At 36.2% G+C, this 16,444-nt stretch overlaps 1 protein-coding gene across 3 annotated transcripts in view; it reads left to right on the top strand.

Moving 5' to 3' along the window:
- The window catches only part of taf6 (TAF6 RNA polymerase II, TATA box binding protein (TBP)-associated factor), a 116,352-nt gene that overhangs the window by 52,400 nt on the left and 47,508 nt on the right, over positions 1 to 16,444 (top strand). For all 3 annotated transcript variants that reach the window (XM_067437952.1, XM_067437950.1, XM_067437951.1), the window contains exons 3-4: positions 12,836 to 12,922; positions 13,060 to 13,213. In XM_067437952.1, the coding sequence (XP_067294053.1) occupies positions 12,836 to 12,922; positions 13,060 to 13,213 (241 nt within the window). The remainder of the gene's footprint in view (positions 1 to 12,835; positions 12,923 to 13,059; positions 13,214 to 16,444) is intronic.

Here is a 16,444-nt window from a genome sequence, read left to right as displayed (position 1 = left end):
ATCAAGATAAGAGATCATACATAATAATGCAAGTACAGGGTTTCTTTTCCTTGTTGTTGCACAATAAAGCTGCACAATAACATTTTCAATTTGTAAATGAAAAATATGTACATATATAAAATAATTTGCTTAAGCAGCATACTAATGCATATCTGTATGATACATATTCTACCTCATGTTATTCAAATTCATTTAAGACATAATGGACTGTGTCTGAGATTAATACCTCATCCAGATTAGCATTCTTAGGGAACTTTGAGTTTTAAAATGGGAGTGAGCGCTTTTCACAAAACAAAACAGAAAACTCTGTTAGTGTCAGGTTGGTGTTTGTGTCCACCATAGACTGTAAACAATATGAACACGTCGTCTTCAGTGCCTTCCATTGACGAAAAGTTAAGTGTTATTTGCTTATAGAAGAAAAAGATGAATTCCCACAAAGCTGCAATGCCTTTTGATAATTTGATCAAAACTTCTCTCATGGTACACTTACACACCCACACATACAAGAGAAGTGCCAATCATATGCATATTCCACATTTTATTATAAGTGTGGGGACATGCATTGGTCTCGGTCTTGACTCGGTCTCGGCCTGTCTTGGTCTTGGTCTTGACTCGGTCTCGGCCCTTCAAAGTCTTGGTCTTGTCTTGGTCTCGGCCCTTCAAAGTCTTGGTCTTGTCTTGGTCTCGGTTTAAGTGGTCTTGACTACAACACTAGTGAAATCAGTATGTAAATTGACGATTTGAGGGAAATATAATTAGGGATGTGAAATCGTGTCCACAAGGACCCCATAGCGATTCTATTGGCTGAAATAAATTTTAATAGGTAATCTGTTCAGAGCCTGATTACAATTCTTACACAATCGCGTTTTGATTTTTGCTGTTTAAATTGTGTTAAAATAGTCTTTAATGTCTTACAAAGCATATGTTTCATATAATAGTAGTATATAACTGAAGCTATAAGTGCTTATATAAGTATAATGCATAGCTCGCATATAGCATATCTCGTATATAATCTATTTATTTTGTGCACCTCTTCTGTATATTGCTGGGGTTTTTTAAAATTCCTTTTTATTTACATTATAGGTACATTACTATGTCATGATTTTGTATTGGTACTTAGTTTATCAGTCAAAATAATTCAGAACATGTTTTTGCTCCCATTATAGCAATCAATTACATATTTCAAATAAATGTTTTGCGTGTGTACTTAGTTTGGCAATGAATTCATAGTTTATTTTAAACAATTGCTTGTCCAGAACCATTTATAACAAGTTTTGATCAGGTATTTAAAACCGCTACCAGCGGACACGATTGCATAGGCGGACAGGATTTGTCATGACACCGGATCGGGTATTGGACAGACAGGACCGATCCAAATTCGATACTGTGAGCACAATATTGTGTTATTGTTAAGCCACAGTGCCCCACAAAAGGCACAGAAACATTATAAAGCATCATCAATGATTCGTGCACTATATTATATGTATTCTGAAGCCATTCCATAGTTTAATGTGAGGTACAGATGTATATTTAAGTCATTAAATTCAAGTTCATGTCATTGCTTCCCTCCGCTGCGGCTGTCAGTAACTTCCCATTCACCTTTCAAACTGTGTTACGACAGTCAACACGATGAAACTCTCTCCAAGATTATTTATTGTTTCTGTTATTATGCTTGATCTGTAGATAACGCTCTATGGTTTGGTTTCTCAAAAAAGTACTATCTGCTGGCGTTTATTGCTGTAAATCGTGTTACTTTCTACCGGGTGTCTGTTAGATCACTAGTTATTGTATTGTTCTTTACATAGAGTAACTGAAATGTTAAACTGTTAAAATAATCGGCTTATAAGAATACTGCATATATACACTAAGCGTCGATATATCTTGTTTTGAACTTCTCAATGCGGACTGAGCGTGGCGCTCTATGAGCGTCTATGGCTGTGAGCATGTGACTCCGTGTTGCTTCAAGCGGATCATCCTGCGCACAGGATGCACATACGCGCTTCGTCCCTCCCGCGATCTCTCTTGAAGCCAATACAGAAGTAATGTAAACCATAGATATCCATAATAAAGGCTAGATGTCTTATAGCGGAATCACCATCGTCATCACCGGCGGCCATCTTGTCACAGGCAAGCTTTCTGTCAGGCTCTGTGGAACCTGATGTAAGATGAGTGATCTGGAGGAACATAAATACTCTTATCTCGCTGAAATCTTGACGGATTTACAAATGGTTTGGTTTCTTACAAACGTTATTAACATGGCTACAAATCTGGATGCTTTAACATATTGAAATAGCAGCTTTGCGTTTAGATAAACCACTTAATCGTGCAGCTTGCGTATCACGGCTAACTTACGTGCACTTTATCAAAGCTGAGACCACAATCGAGCTGTTCAATTATATAGGTTTTATTGAAACCAATAACGATTTTATGACAACCAATCTTTTGTCAAGTTAAAATAAACTTAGTTTGCATGTTTTTTTTGTTTTAAAAAAAAAAATTTAAATACAAATTTTATTATAATAATGATATTCTTATTATATATATATATATATATATATATATATATATATATATATATATATATATATATATATATATATATATATATATATATTAGCAATAGCTAGCCCTGAAAAAAACATTCAGAGCTGTATATGTGTGTGTGTGTGTGTGTGTGTGTGTGTGTGTGTGTGTGTGTGTGTGTGTGTGTGTGTGTGTGTGTGTGTGTGTGTGTGTGTGTGTGTGTGTGTGTGTGTGTGTGTGTATATATATAATTAATTTCTCATGTTGCCATTCGGTACACAGTTTTAGTAGCCTATTGATTTAACATAAATACCTTTTTTATTGCACCTGTCTGTTCTGTTCAATGTTACTTTCATATTAAAGTCCATGGTTAATAACTACATCTCTGACGTTAATAACAAACGAAACAGTTTGGAAATCGGTTGAAAATTGAGCAAGTTATGGCTATTTAAAAGTACATGCACCATTAAAACACACTGTTACGAGAGAGCGAGCTGCCTGTGACAAGATGGCCGCAAGTTGCGGACGGCGACCTCCATTGGCCAACAGCGCGCACGAGACATCTAGCCTTTATTATGGATATCTATGATGTAAACTGCAATTCCTCAACTGGCCACTAGGGACAGGCTCCAGAAGGAAGCAGAATCTCATTGTTAAAATTCTCAACTTTAAAGCAGAAAAAAACATGTTTACAGCCTGGTACAAATTGTGGTTTTGGCTTATAAGGCTAATTTTGATCTATCTTCATGACAACTCTGAGGGGGGTGAATTTTTTTATAACTCATTCGTTTACGTTATATAAAGCCTTAAGGTTCTGCATAATTAAGGGCGTGGTTACAAGTGGATAGCCATTTATCCGCCGTCTGTAGTTATTGTGTCACCTCAGCTCCGCGCACATCCCGCCTTTTTGCCCATTTTCTGTTATCCGGGAGTGACACGCGATGACTCGCTCACAAGATGGCGACGCCCAGCTCGCCCATTCTTTAAGCTTCAGAACGGCTTATCGGAATCCTATGGGTGACGTCACGGACACTACGTCCATATTTTTTTACAGTCTATGGTGCCGCTCTGTGTTATAATACCTTTGCACTATGAAAGCCTTATTAATAGCCTTTCTTGTTCTGCCCTATCTATATGTTGCTGTCTCATTAAAAAATGCACTATACATTTAAAATAAATGTACTTTATAGAAATAGGGCCTATATACTAAGAAATATATTTACTTGTTTTTCATGAATGTATTTTGTGTAACATTTTACCAGATTTACAGCTACACTTATTCACTTATGTGTTTTCCTTTACCCCCCCACTAAATGTTTATATATATATATATATATATATATATATATATATATATATATATATATATATATATATATATATATATATATATATATTTATTTATTTATTTATTTATTATTTGTTGTTTATCTTTGTAATGAAGTCTGTATTTAGTTGATTGTGTTTAACTCACAAAAGAGGGATTTTCAATTCAACACACTGAGGTTTAGAAATTCTACATAGAATTTTTAAACAAAGCTGCATTAGTATCGGTATCGACAGATACTCCAAATTTTTATTGGATCTGTCGATCGGATCGGTTCTGAAAAAATGGTATCGGTGCATCCCTAAATATAAAAGCCTATACATTTTATATAAGACCTTGAAATGGCGCTCTGTGGCGCGGCAGGATTTAAAAGGCACCAAATGCCGCCACTGGTGTGCGTACACTCATTGAAAATAATGTGTCGAATTTTAAAGACATTCCAAATTCGATACTGTGCGCATAATATTCTGTGTTATTGTTAAGACCCTAGTGCCCTAAGCCCCAGTGTTATTGTTAAGCCCAGTGTGTGACCCTCTTCTCTGCATTTAACTTAAAATACAGATAGGCTACAAAATAAACTATATTGTCGAAATATTGTAAAGTGGTCATATATACTAGGCTACACGAATGACCGTTTAAAAAACAATATGCAAAATCAAAATGTTATATCTCCATGATGGAAAGTGCATGAAAACTATTGGAAGTATGGATGAGTAGCCTAATTAGTTGGGTCATAAAAATAACGAAATTATAGTTTTTAAGTATAAAAAATGATGTAAAGAGAGACATGAGCTACTGTAAGCTATTAAAAAAGTGCTTAAAAGTCAACAACTATTCTTAAGAGGAAGCTTTTTCCCTCACATGCAACTATAGAAAGCACCGAGTCATCCGTTGGGATGAAAACGTCACTAGTTGGGTTAGAAAAATAACAAAATTATAAAGTTTTTTTAAAAGTAGAAAATAATATTTATGTAAAGAGATATATTAAAGCTACACTTTATAAAATTTTCCCCATCTAGCGGTGAAAAGGTATATGACCATCCAGTGAATATTAGATTCTGTTCCTCTCAATTCTGATTTCGTTTTAACTCCTACGGTGGCCGGTTTAGTCCAAGATTAACATGGCAATCCCCCTCTTCACATTCAAAACGGTGGCATCGAGTGTTAAAACGGAAAAGAAGAAGCTTGAATTTACGGGTATGTCCCTCTTTGGCTAATGTACTTACAAGATGGAGGAGCAACATGGCGACCAGCATTCGAACCCCTCACCCGTATGTATTTTCAATGGCATATTATAAACTTACGAGAATACTTTATTACTTGAAAGAAGTAAATATACATTAATGAGCACATATATTTTTTAAGTGTTTTTAGCTAAGAATAAATTAAAGGGGTCATATAATGGTACATGCACTTTTACAAGCTGATTGTATGGAAATGTGTGTTGGCAGTGCCTGTACACAACCATCCTGTAATGATAAAAATCCATCAAGTGTTTTTTTTTTTAAAATCTCCTTATATGTTTTCCCGTCTCAAATCGAGCCGTTCAGCCGTGTGACGTCACACGGCCATACACCCCTCCCACGACCCGCCCTGAGCGAGCTCTGTCATAGTCTGTCATTGTGAATAGGCTGGAGCAGAATGGCGTTTAAGCGATTGTAGTGTTCTGATCTTGGGTGTAATAATGAACACAGCAGTCATTTTGATGTTCCTAAATCCAAACCGCTCAAGACACAGTGGCTGAGTTTTGTTTTCGTCAATGTTTTTATGTCTGCGTGAACCGTGAAGCATTTCTCACCAGTGAGTAGTTTGAAACGCGTACACGTTTCAAGATGAATGCGGCCAAAGTGGGTAAGTTACATTATGGCATGCTTTCTTTGTATGACGTTCTCAATATAATTAATCATCGTACGTTTATATTGAACAACTCGTTATTGTGTTATTACAAACTGTACGCCAGTTTTAAAGTTAACGTGGACGTGGTAACTAACATAAGCTTAATTATGTAGATGGTTTATAAATTACTGTCAAAAAATAAATATCGTGTTGTAACAGTTATTCCACTGCGTTGATAACGTTAAGCATCACTGACAAGCCGACATTTGCAGAAATAAAGTTTTTATTGGCATTAGCTGTAACATCAATCTGTCAATGAACTAATGTAAACATCAGTAAACACATAGCATTCAACGCTAACGTTACCCTGCCTGTTCATAAAGACAGATCAGTGACATTACATTAACCAACCATTCAGAAACGTCCTGTTTAGCCTTAGTGTGTGTGTGTGTGTGAGAGAGTGAAAGCGCTCCACAGAACAGAGGAGCGGGGTGAGCAAAGCTCATTAGCATTTAAAGCTGTATGCACGAGAACAGCTTGCTGAAAACAGAGCTGTTTTTGACCAGGTAAAATGAGTGTTTTCTTACTATACTAATGAGAATTTTTTATTAATGTATATTACAAAGTTTTCATTTAGACACTAAATAATCATATTAACTTGTACAAAAATGCCATTATATGACCGCTTTAAAAAAGTTACACAGTGTAGATTTAATTTCAAATGTGCTTAAAACCTACACAGCTATTCTTAAGGAAGCTTTTTTTTTTCCTTCATGTGCAACAATAAAGCACAGAGTCATCTGTTGAGTTAGAGGCTCACGTACAACCGCAGCCTATATAGAAATTAAGCGCGGAATAAACATTTTACATTTTTCAAACTGACTCAATTGTGGTTACTGATTAGGCTACCGTAATTCTGACCCAAATTTAAAGCAATTATTTTTCAAACAGATGGAATTAGAAATACAGGCCCGCCCCTAATAAAAGCCTGCTTCAAATAAAAGCCAGTTCCCATCGGCAGTTCAGGTAAATAAAGGCCCTGGTCTTTATTTGAGGAATTACGGTATATTGTTTTAATTTGAGACATGTTATGTAAAATGGACATTTAAATGTAGACCTCTCAAGCTGTGATACCTACCAGAACCACACGGAGTTGCCAAAAATCTCCTAAATCAACCGCTTTGACTGCAAAAACCTAGCCTGACGTGGTCATACTTATTCAACCGAACCAGGAAAAACCTCAATTGGATAGACCTACAACCAATCAGAGCAACGAAGCGACGTCAACAGAGCTCAACTGCACTGTGTTGCCAAGTCCGCATCCTTTTTTTCTGGAGAACCCCCCGAGAAGCTATGGTATACTACATAGTGCACCTTTACATTCTTTTTTTTTTTTTACAACACCGGCAAAGATCGTTTATTCCAGCGATCGTTTATTCCATAAAGTTTTTACGACAAAACCCGCCAACTACTAGCCCAAGCTAGTAGTTGGCGGGTTTTGTCGTAAAAACTTTGCAACCCTGTCTGCACATGCGCTGGAATAAACGATCTTTGCCGGTGTTGTAAAAAAAAAAAAAGAATTTAAAGGTGCACTATGTAGTATTTTTGCAGTAAAATATCCAAAAACCACTAGGTCAGTGTTACATATTTTGTTCAGTTGAGTACATACAATATCCCAAATGTTTCCAACTATTTGTAAATTGTGAGAAAATTGCTATTTTAACTAAGGACCGGGACGTTTCAGCATAGCGTTTGAGGGAGTCGCCTGTCAATTGCGTCATATCTGCGTTACCCTCGGTTTTATTTGGCAGAAGCGCTTTTCTCTTAGCAGTGTGAACATGTCACAGCAGCGCCGAGCGAACACACAGAGTAACGTCATAACATCATTTTAAACACACTTAAATGTTTCTAATATGATAAACAGAGCTGATTTACTATATAATCATGACCGGAAAAAGCGGAAGTACGCGCGCCCGGCAACTGTGTCCTGTCCCGTCATAATAAAAGTCCCGGTACTCTCGAGCCATGTGTTTGTGTAACTATCGCTCCAGCGGCCGTGCTCAGCTTCACAACACTCTGTCCTGCTCTGCTTTACACTACAGTAACGTTAATAACCGCATCCATGAACATGATTTCTGCCAGAGTCCTATTTTCCACCGGCTGTGAGGTGAAGACCACGTCCCAAGATACTGTGCTCACACTTGGCGTCATCAAACTACGCATTTGTTTTGAATAGGCGCCCTCCAGTGGATGGAAAGTTGCATAGTGCACCTTTAATGATACACAGAGTACTTAGCCAACATGATCATCATTTTTGAGAGAAAAAGTGAAGGTGAATGCATATACAAACAAGCTCTCCGTTTAAGATTTGAACAAATATAATCCAAGCCCCTTTGATGACGTGCATGATTACGTTACTGTTTATCATCTGTCCGTCATCGTCTAAAGCCCGCCCTGATGATTTTACTACTCTAGTAGTAAGGCGAGGCCAGACCGAACTGCCCGACCTAAAAATTTTGTGGGCGGAGGTAAGTTCGGCTGGCATCCAGGCTAGCAAAAACCTTCTAAACACAACAAAGTCGCTCCCTCCGCTGCACGCATGCTCAGTATCTCTGTGCTCATTATCATCATCAGTTCTCTGTTAACAGTAGTTAAGTCAGTGTACTGTTAACTGAATAACTTCGGTATGTTGGTTTATTTCAACGTCAGAGAGAGAGAGTCAGACATGTCAAAAAGTGAATAACTTTTGAAATGTGTGGATTAGTGCTTACTAGAGATGCAAACTGTTTGGAACGTTTCAGTCTGATTTAGTGAACCGATTCACTAAAAAGAACCAGTTCAAACGAACGATTAGTTCGTGAACGGTCATCATTAACATTCACACATGACAGATCAAACATTATCCTTCCTGAGTGCGTGTGGAAACAAAGTGAATGTAATTTGTATTTGGCAAATTACACTGCACTGTTTTAATTACATTAGCACTGTTTTGGACTGTTTGGATTAATTAGATTACTGAATCACTGAACACTTTCCTAGAGTTTAAATGGCTTAAACTCACAAACAGAATCTCAGTTGTGATTGTATAATCACAAACGCAGAATCAGGTTAAATAGTTAGAATGGAAATTTCCTCCTACCAGTGTTATTACAGGTGCAGATGCTCAGTGTAATTGTGATAAACTAAACTCCCGACTTCTATGATCGGCTGCGTGATGCAAATTACGTTAATGTTGCAGCTTCACGTACTTCTGTAATTTATTTCCGTTAAATTAAAACTTTAAACAAAGTTAAAACTTTGTAATATATTTTAATTAAAAATTCTCATTAGTATTAAAAGAAAACACTTATTTTACCTGGTCAAAAACAGCTCTGTTTTCACCAAGCAATTCTAGTTCATACAGCTTTAAATGACAAATTAACCCGCCCCTCTGTAATGTGGGGCAGCGCAAGGAGTCGTTGCCTGTGACAACAGAGGTGACTAGTCTCTGAGAGGATAGATCATAGACCGTAAAAAAATATCAACTATCAATTTTAACTGGAGTTGGACCGGGACAAGATCACCGCTCCAACGAAAATCGACATTTAAGGCTGAACGGGGCGTTTCTGAATGGTTGGTTAACGTAATGTCACTTTGATCTGTCTTTATCATGTACTGGCAGGGTAATGTTAGCACGAATGCTACGTGTTTACTGATGTATAAGGTAGTTCATTGACAGATTGATGTCACACCTAATGCCAATAAAAACTTTTTTTCTGTTAATGTCGGTTTGTCAGTGATGCGTAACGTTATCTATGCATTGTAATAACTGTTACAACACAAATTATTTTTAGATAGTAAAAGACACCAACCATTATAAACCATCTAATTAAGCTTAGTGTTAACTTACCACATCCACGTTAACTTTAAAACCAGCGTACACAGTTTCTAATAACACAATAACCATAACGTGTTGTTCATTATAAAAGTGGGATTATTAATTATATTGAGAACATCATGCATAGAAAGCATGATGTAACGTTACCCAGTAAACTTAAGCTGCAGTTCATTGTGAAGCGTTTCAACTTGTTGTTGAGGGGCAGCATAAACACGAAGAGCTGGTACAGATCTTTATTCAGGAGCAGCTGAATTAAATGTTCAGATTTAGGAACATCAGAATGACTGCTGTGTTCATTATTACACCCAAGAACAGAACACCACAATCGCCCAACGCCTCTACAATGGCAGACTGTAGCGACCATAGACATATAGATTTGAAACCTATATGATGTCTATGGTAATAACGACAGCTTGTGCTCGCTCAGGGCGGGTCTGAGATGAAATGCTGCTTGTCACTCAACAGTCGTGGGAGGGGTGTCCGATCGTGTGACGTCACACATCGAACAGCTCGATTTGAGACAGGGGAAAACATGAGGAGATAATAAATAAAAAAAAACACTTGATGGATTTTTATCATTATAGGATGGTTGTGTACAGGCACTGCCAACACAAATTTCCATACAATCAGCTTGTAAAAGTGCATGTACCATTATATGACCCCTTTAACGCGTTAACGACTTTTAATTAATTGCATGCATAACGCGTTAATGTCGACATCCCTTTATATATTACATGTTTGTATTTTTTCCCCTTTTTGGTCTTATTAAATGATCAGGGTAATGTAATATTATAATTTTTTTATGTAAAATTTTTTAATTAATCATATCAGAACTTTTGTATGTGTAATGTAAAAATTACAACATATGCAATGCCACTGAAAACCAAAACGAGACATTTCAAAGAAAGGAAAAACAAAAAAACTTGGAATTAGGAAAACACTGATAACATTTTTCAATCGATCCAATACTAATATCCAAAAAACTTAATTAGAGAAAACTTACAGACTTAGAGAAAATAATTAAAAATATATAATCATAATCTATGAAATGTATATTATGAACTAGGGTTATGTACCTATAATTCAGAAGCAAAAGTAATTCCAGAAAAAAATATTGGGTGCACGGTAATTTTATAAAATCTAAACTTTTAGTGTAAAAATAGCATTAGTGGAGAATGTTTTTGTAAATCTGGTAAAATGAAAAACACAAACAAACAACAACAACAAAAAAAAACTAATTACAAATTGCGATTTGTATTATAAAATACATGAAAAATGATTTGCTGAAAATAAATTAATGTTGTCAGTCGATTAAAAAAAAAAACTAGATTTATAAAAACAATTCTCTGATTAATCATGATCAATTGTAATTAAAAACATGTAAATTTGTATACATTTTTAATATAGTTCACAATGTAATAGTTTCACAGTTAATCCTCAAATTAATGTAGAAACAACATAAATACAGTATATTTTAAATATTTGTTTAATAGCATCTTTTTATGAATGGCCAGTATCACAGATATACTGATGTCAATGTCAATGAATTTTTTTTTTTTTACGTTAATCATTAATTCAATACATTATTGTAAATATCAGTACTATAGTGGAACAGTAAAACAAAATAGATTGTTTAAAACTGTAATATTTATTGCACAGACCTCAACTGGCCATCAAATAAATCTAAAAATAAATGATGCTCCTTAAGAAAAGTCTACCAAAAATAGAAAAGTAATAATAATAAAAAAAATAGCCTAATTTACATAGCCTAGACTCTTTGTAGTACAAATTAAAATTCTTAAACTGTCACACAACTGGTAGATATACGGTAGCCTGCTTGAAGTATTTTCTTCCTCACAAAAGTAAACAGTTTAACAAGAACTGCTCTCAAGGCTTGTTTGTAGGGTGGGCTTACCCATTCTCTTGTGGGTATTTTCTCAATGGGTGTGTTTACATGCACGTTCTTAAGCCGATAATAAGCCGACAATGAACATGGTCATGTGAACGCGGTAACCTTTCTGTAACGTTTTCTTTAATCGGAGTAATGTTATAAACGGCTTAAGCATAAACCGGTCAGGACAGGTAGTTTTCTTCCTCTTACCTTGATTTCGCGCTGCATGTAAACGCATTAACCTGCTTTCTATCAGCTTTTTGGAGTGCGATATCTGTGATAGGCAGTGTTGGGAATGTTACTTTAAAAAAGTAATTAGTTATAGTTACTCACTACTTGTTCCAAAAAGTAACTGAGTTAGTAACTGAATTACTCTATAATAAAAGTAACTCGTTACCAGGGAAAGTAACTATTTGTGTTACTGTAAAAAAAAGTGGCTATAAGTCATATAATTTTGATTTTTTTAAAAGGGATAGTTCACTTTAAAATGAAAATTCTGTCATCATTTACTCACCTTCAAGTTGTTTCAAACCTGTATGAATTTCTTTCTTCAGCTGAACACAAGGGAAGATATTTTGAAGAATGTCAGTAACCAAACGGACCAAAAGGAAAAAAAAAAAAAAACACTATAAAAGTCAATGGCTCCAGTTAACTGTTTGGTTACTGACATTCTTCAAAATATCTTGAGTATTGGCAGCGAATACTCTGCATGTGATGCCAGTTCATAATCTTCTCTTCTCCAGTGTTGATCTAATAGGCACCCGGTAGCAAGTAAACTCCAGCATCTTGGAGAGAGCTTTGCTAGGGATGCATTGGAGTTTTGCCAATACTGATATCCCCTTTGTTTGGAAACAACTCCAAGTATCTCCTCTGCAGGGATTATAACCAAATTATATTTCATTTCTTTAGTTTTGAGCAAAAAAAGTGTGCTTTCTTTTTTCGGTTTCAGAGTTCTGATGTCTCCTTGCCAAAATGTTACTTTGTAGACCTAAATATGAAGTTGTAATGAAGTTCATATGAAGTTGTAAAGTAATGAAGTTCTTTTTACAATGAGAAATCTTTGAAAATAACTAACAAATATTTTCTTACAGCTTGCGCGTGGGCCCCACTAGAGGGTTCGGAGCTCATACGCCATCGTCTCAAAAAATCCTGTGGAAAACACTATATTTGTTTCAGCCACCCTTATTTGAAATATGCAGATTCAATCTAAAATGCATAATGTTTTGTTTTATATCAAATACTAATACGATAGCTGTTATAATAATTGTTGTGATTGTGTAATAACTTTTTGCATTCATGAAATGTGCATTCATTTCCATTTGAGAGATTGCATAGAAAAGCTAAAGGTCTTGTTTATGTGTTGATGTGACATCTTCCACAGGATGCGCTAAAGTTTATGCACCATGGGAAAAGACGCAAACTTATGACTGGTGACATTGACCATGCTCTTAAACTAAGAAACGTGGAGGTAAGAACTGAAAAATTAAGAGGTTTTTGTTTCCTCTGTCTAACTCATGCTTGGTGAATCGCAACATTCAGTACCGTTCACAAATTCTTTCTCCTATGTATAGCAAGTTTTTCTTTAATTGTACTTGTCTCCTTTAGCCGCTGTATGGATTCCAGTCTCAAGAGTTCATCCCATTTCGCTTTGCGAGTGGAGGTGGCAGAGAATTGCATTTTTATGAAGAAAAGGAAGTGGATCTTAGTGACATCATCAACACACCTCTCCCTCGAGTTCCTCTTGATGTTTCACTCAAAGGTAGTTAACAAGCATTCCTAATCTCATATGAAATCAGATTATTTGGCATTTGGATGCAAGTACCAAACCTAGTGAATGGCTTACTTAGCATATATAGCATTATAGACACTAGGGATTTCACAATTCTCAATATAATATTGAACTGTTCGGTACGGCATTCAAGGTTTAATACGTGCTTGTGAATTGAGTTTTTTTGGGTTGCGTTTTTATTTAATTATATCTCTTTCTCTTAGTTTTAAATATTTCTCTGTTTATTTTGCCTCAATTTGAGTGTGCTTGTCAGTCTACGTGCTTATATGAGCAAATATCCAAACATATGCACTAACGTTAGGAGGTGTTTAGCCACGTTTTAAAGCCTTGCCGGCTTACTGCGCTAATACTGTCAAATACACACATGGTTAACATGTATATAAACATTCGGTTATGTCTAAAGTGAAAGTAAAATCGCGAATGTCTGTATATGAGATGCGAGCAGGTCTTATGCTGCATTCACGTGCTCTCGGAATTATCGTAAATAATAGTTTCCTAGGTAAAAATCGCACATGAACGCCCTCCCATTTCAAAATTTAAATCGGATGAGCTCGTAATCAAAACTTCGGAAGTGGGAATTATCAAATTTCCGCTAGGGCGTGAAGGCAGCATTAGCAGCGCAGCCTAAAGGCCGTTTCACACTGCAAGAATGAGCAACGCGTGAGCAACACGTATTTTTATTCGCCGCCCATGTAAATCAATTAGTGCATTCACACCGGGAGCAGCAGCAGCGCTTGAGCGTCAAACAGGAACGTCGCGTGAGCAGCAGTGAAGCAGGAGTTTCGGTGGTGAGCCTATTTTTGCTGCGCTGCTGATGCTCAATTAAAGTGAAAGTACACTTTTAATGGACAAAATAAGTATGACTTCACACAAAAAGTGCCCAAAATGCACACAAGAAGCACGTGTAGTGTGTTTTAATGAACTGGAGTATAGAAGAATAAAAATAAAGAAGAATAAAAAATATCAGTAGAAGATTTACCCATTTAAACTTGAACTTCAAACGTGAAAGTATGGTCATGATTATAACAAATAAAGTAAACTAGCCAGAAAACATGATAAACTTACTTTTAGTTTAGAATCTAACACCCAGAGAGGTATAGGCTCTAGCATTGTGGGAGCCGCTGCTGTGACGCTGTATAAACGCTTCCAGTGTGAATACTCTCACGCGTCTGCAGCTGCAGTGACGGTGTAGTTACGCTGATGTGCAGCTCACGCACTGCAGTGCTCACCCTTGTGGTTTGAAATGGCCGTAATGATTTGTCCTTAAAGGGACAGTTCACCTCTAAAATTATGTTAAAGGGGGGGTGAAACACTCAGTTTCAGTCAATCTCATGTCAATCTTGAGTACCTATAGAGTAGTATTGCATCCTTCATATCTCCGAAAAGTCTTTCGTTTTATTATATTTATAAAAGAAATATAGGCTGTACCGAGTCTTCCCGGAAGAAAAAGGCGTATCGTGTGGGCGGAGCTAAAGAATGATGAGTGCGACAAAGCGGTGACGTCCTGAAGCGTGGAGAAACCCATGGCTATCGATCAGATTCAGCTAATACAGATATGATCCAGAATCGGATTCGGAGGCTGAAATGAATTGAACAGGAGAAACAGCAACAGCAGGACGTCCGTCTTTGTGGTATGACTGTATTTAGTGGCCGGTCAACATTTGTGTGTGTTAACTCGCAGTTTATGAGGACATGATTCGGTTTATGGACTATTGTATGCGACTTAACCTTAGCAGTAGCAAGCAAAAGGGTTTTGCACTTCAGACTAGTGTAACGTTACAATACTAAGGAGTAGTGTTGTCAAAAATATCGATATTTCGATATATATCGATACTGGAATATCTGAAACGATACGATTCTCAGTTTTTACAGTATCGATACCAGCTGCGCTCTCCTCTCCGACCGAAAGCGAGTTGACACACACACCGGCATATTCTCACTCAGCCCGGTTAACCTCTGAGCACGGCGAACTCGCGTTCTGCTGGACTTTTTCCTCATGACAGTGTGTTAGTGTTAGTGTGTGATCGGTCTGAATTTCGGGCAGGATTGCACATAAATTAATTTTACTAATCCCCGCAGATTTCGTGCTCACATCTGAAGCGCACACACACAGCCTACCGGAATAAAGCCGCCTCTGACATGATACAAGTGCAAACATTTGCTTCTTTTTCCAGCATATTATTGGTCAAATACACTCAAAGAACTATCAGTGCACATCTGGAAGAGTATTAACGTAAACACAGTCGCAAACAGATCAGGAAGAAATGAAGAATGAGTAACAGGAGCAGTGTTTATGATCCACGCGTCCGTTAGTCTTAAAGGGACCGCAGTCATTTGTTATTCAAACTACAAAAAGACAAACGATCAACTGCTCTCGACTGATCAACTTGTGTAACTTTAATAGTTTCATCTGTACGCTATTGAATTTTTTACAAAGAACATTATCCAATGTTGTTTTAAATGTAATTACTATGCATTTTTTAATTCAGTTTCTTATCTGAATGTTAGACCTACCTGAAAAAATAAAGCAGTCTATTTAATTTGTATCTTCTATTCTATTGCATTTATTTGTGCTATTGTTTGTAATCTGTTTATTTGTTCTTATTTTATTACTGTTTACTCGTCTTTTTAAATTCAATTTACCATTCGAAAATCAAGCTTTCTTGTGCTGTGTGTAAGCTATTGCAACACAATTACCCCATTGTAAAAAATACATTGAGATAGCAAAAATTTGTGAGATAATTTTAATAGTAATTGATCAATTGATCAATAATTGTTCAAATCAAAATGATGCCCAACCCTAAGGAACATGCTGGCCACATGAATTTTTAGTAAAAAAATAACAATGAATAATAACAAGTTCTGTTGTCATATTAAGCATCTTATCTTTTTTTTTTTACTGTGGTATCGATTTAGTATCGATATATCGATATTTTAGTCTGGTATCGTATCGAAGTCATAATTTTGGTATCGTGACAACACTACTAAGGAGAATGTTTAATTAAAGTATATTACAAACTTTTCATTTAGACACTAAAGAATCATACTAAATTGGTAAAAATGGCATGATATTACCCCTTTAAAAACACACACATTTTGTCATAATTTGCTATAACCAAAGTAAACAGATTGAAGGGTGATTCTCACAAAGATGTATTTTTTGCAAGCTTCAAAGATCATTGGAGACTCCAAAAGGAAACC

Source organism: Pseudorasbora parva, chromosome 3 (genome assembly GCF_024679245.1).
Source record: "Pseudorasbora parva isolate DD20220531a chromosome 3, ASM2467924v1, whole genome shotgun sequence".
NCBI lineage: Eukaryota > Metazoa > Chordata > Actinopteri > Cypriniformes > Gobionidae > Pseudorasbora > Pseudorasbora parva.
The sequence above is the reverse complement of the archived record's forward strand: the minus strand, read 5'-3'. Positions and strand labels throughout refer to the sequence as shown.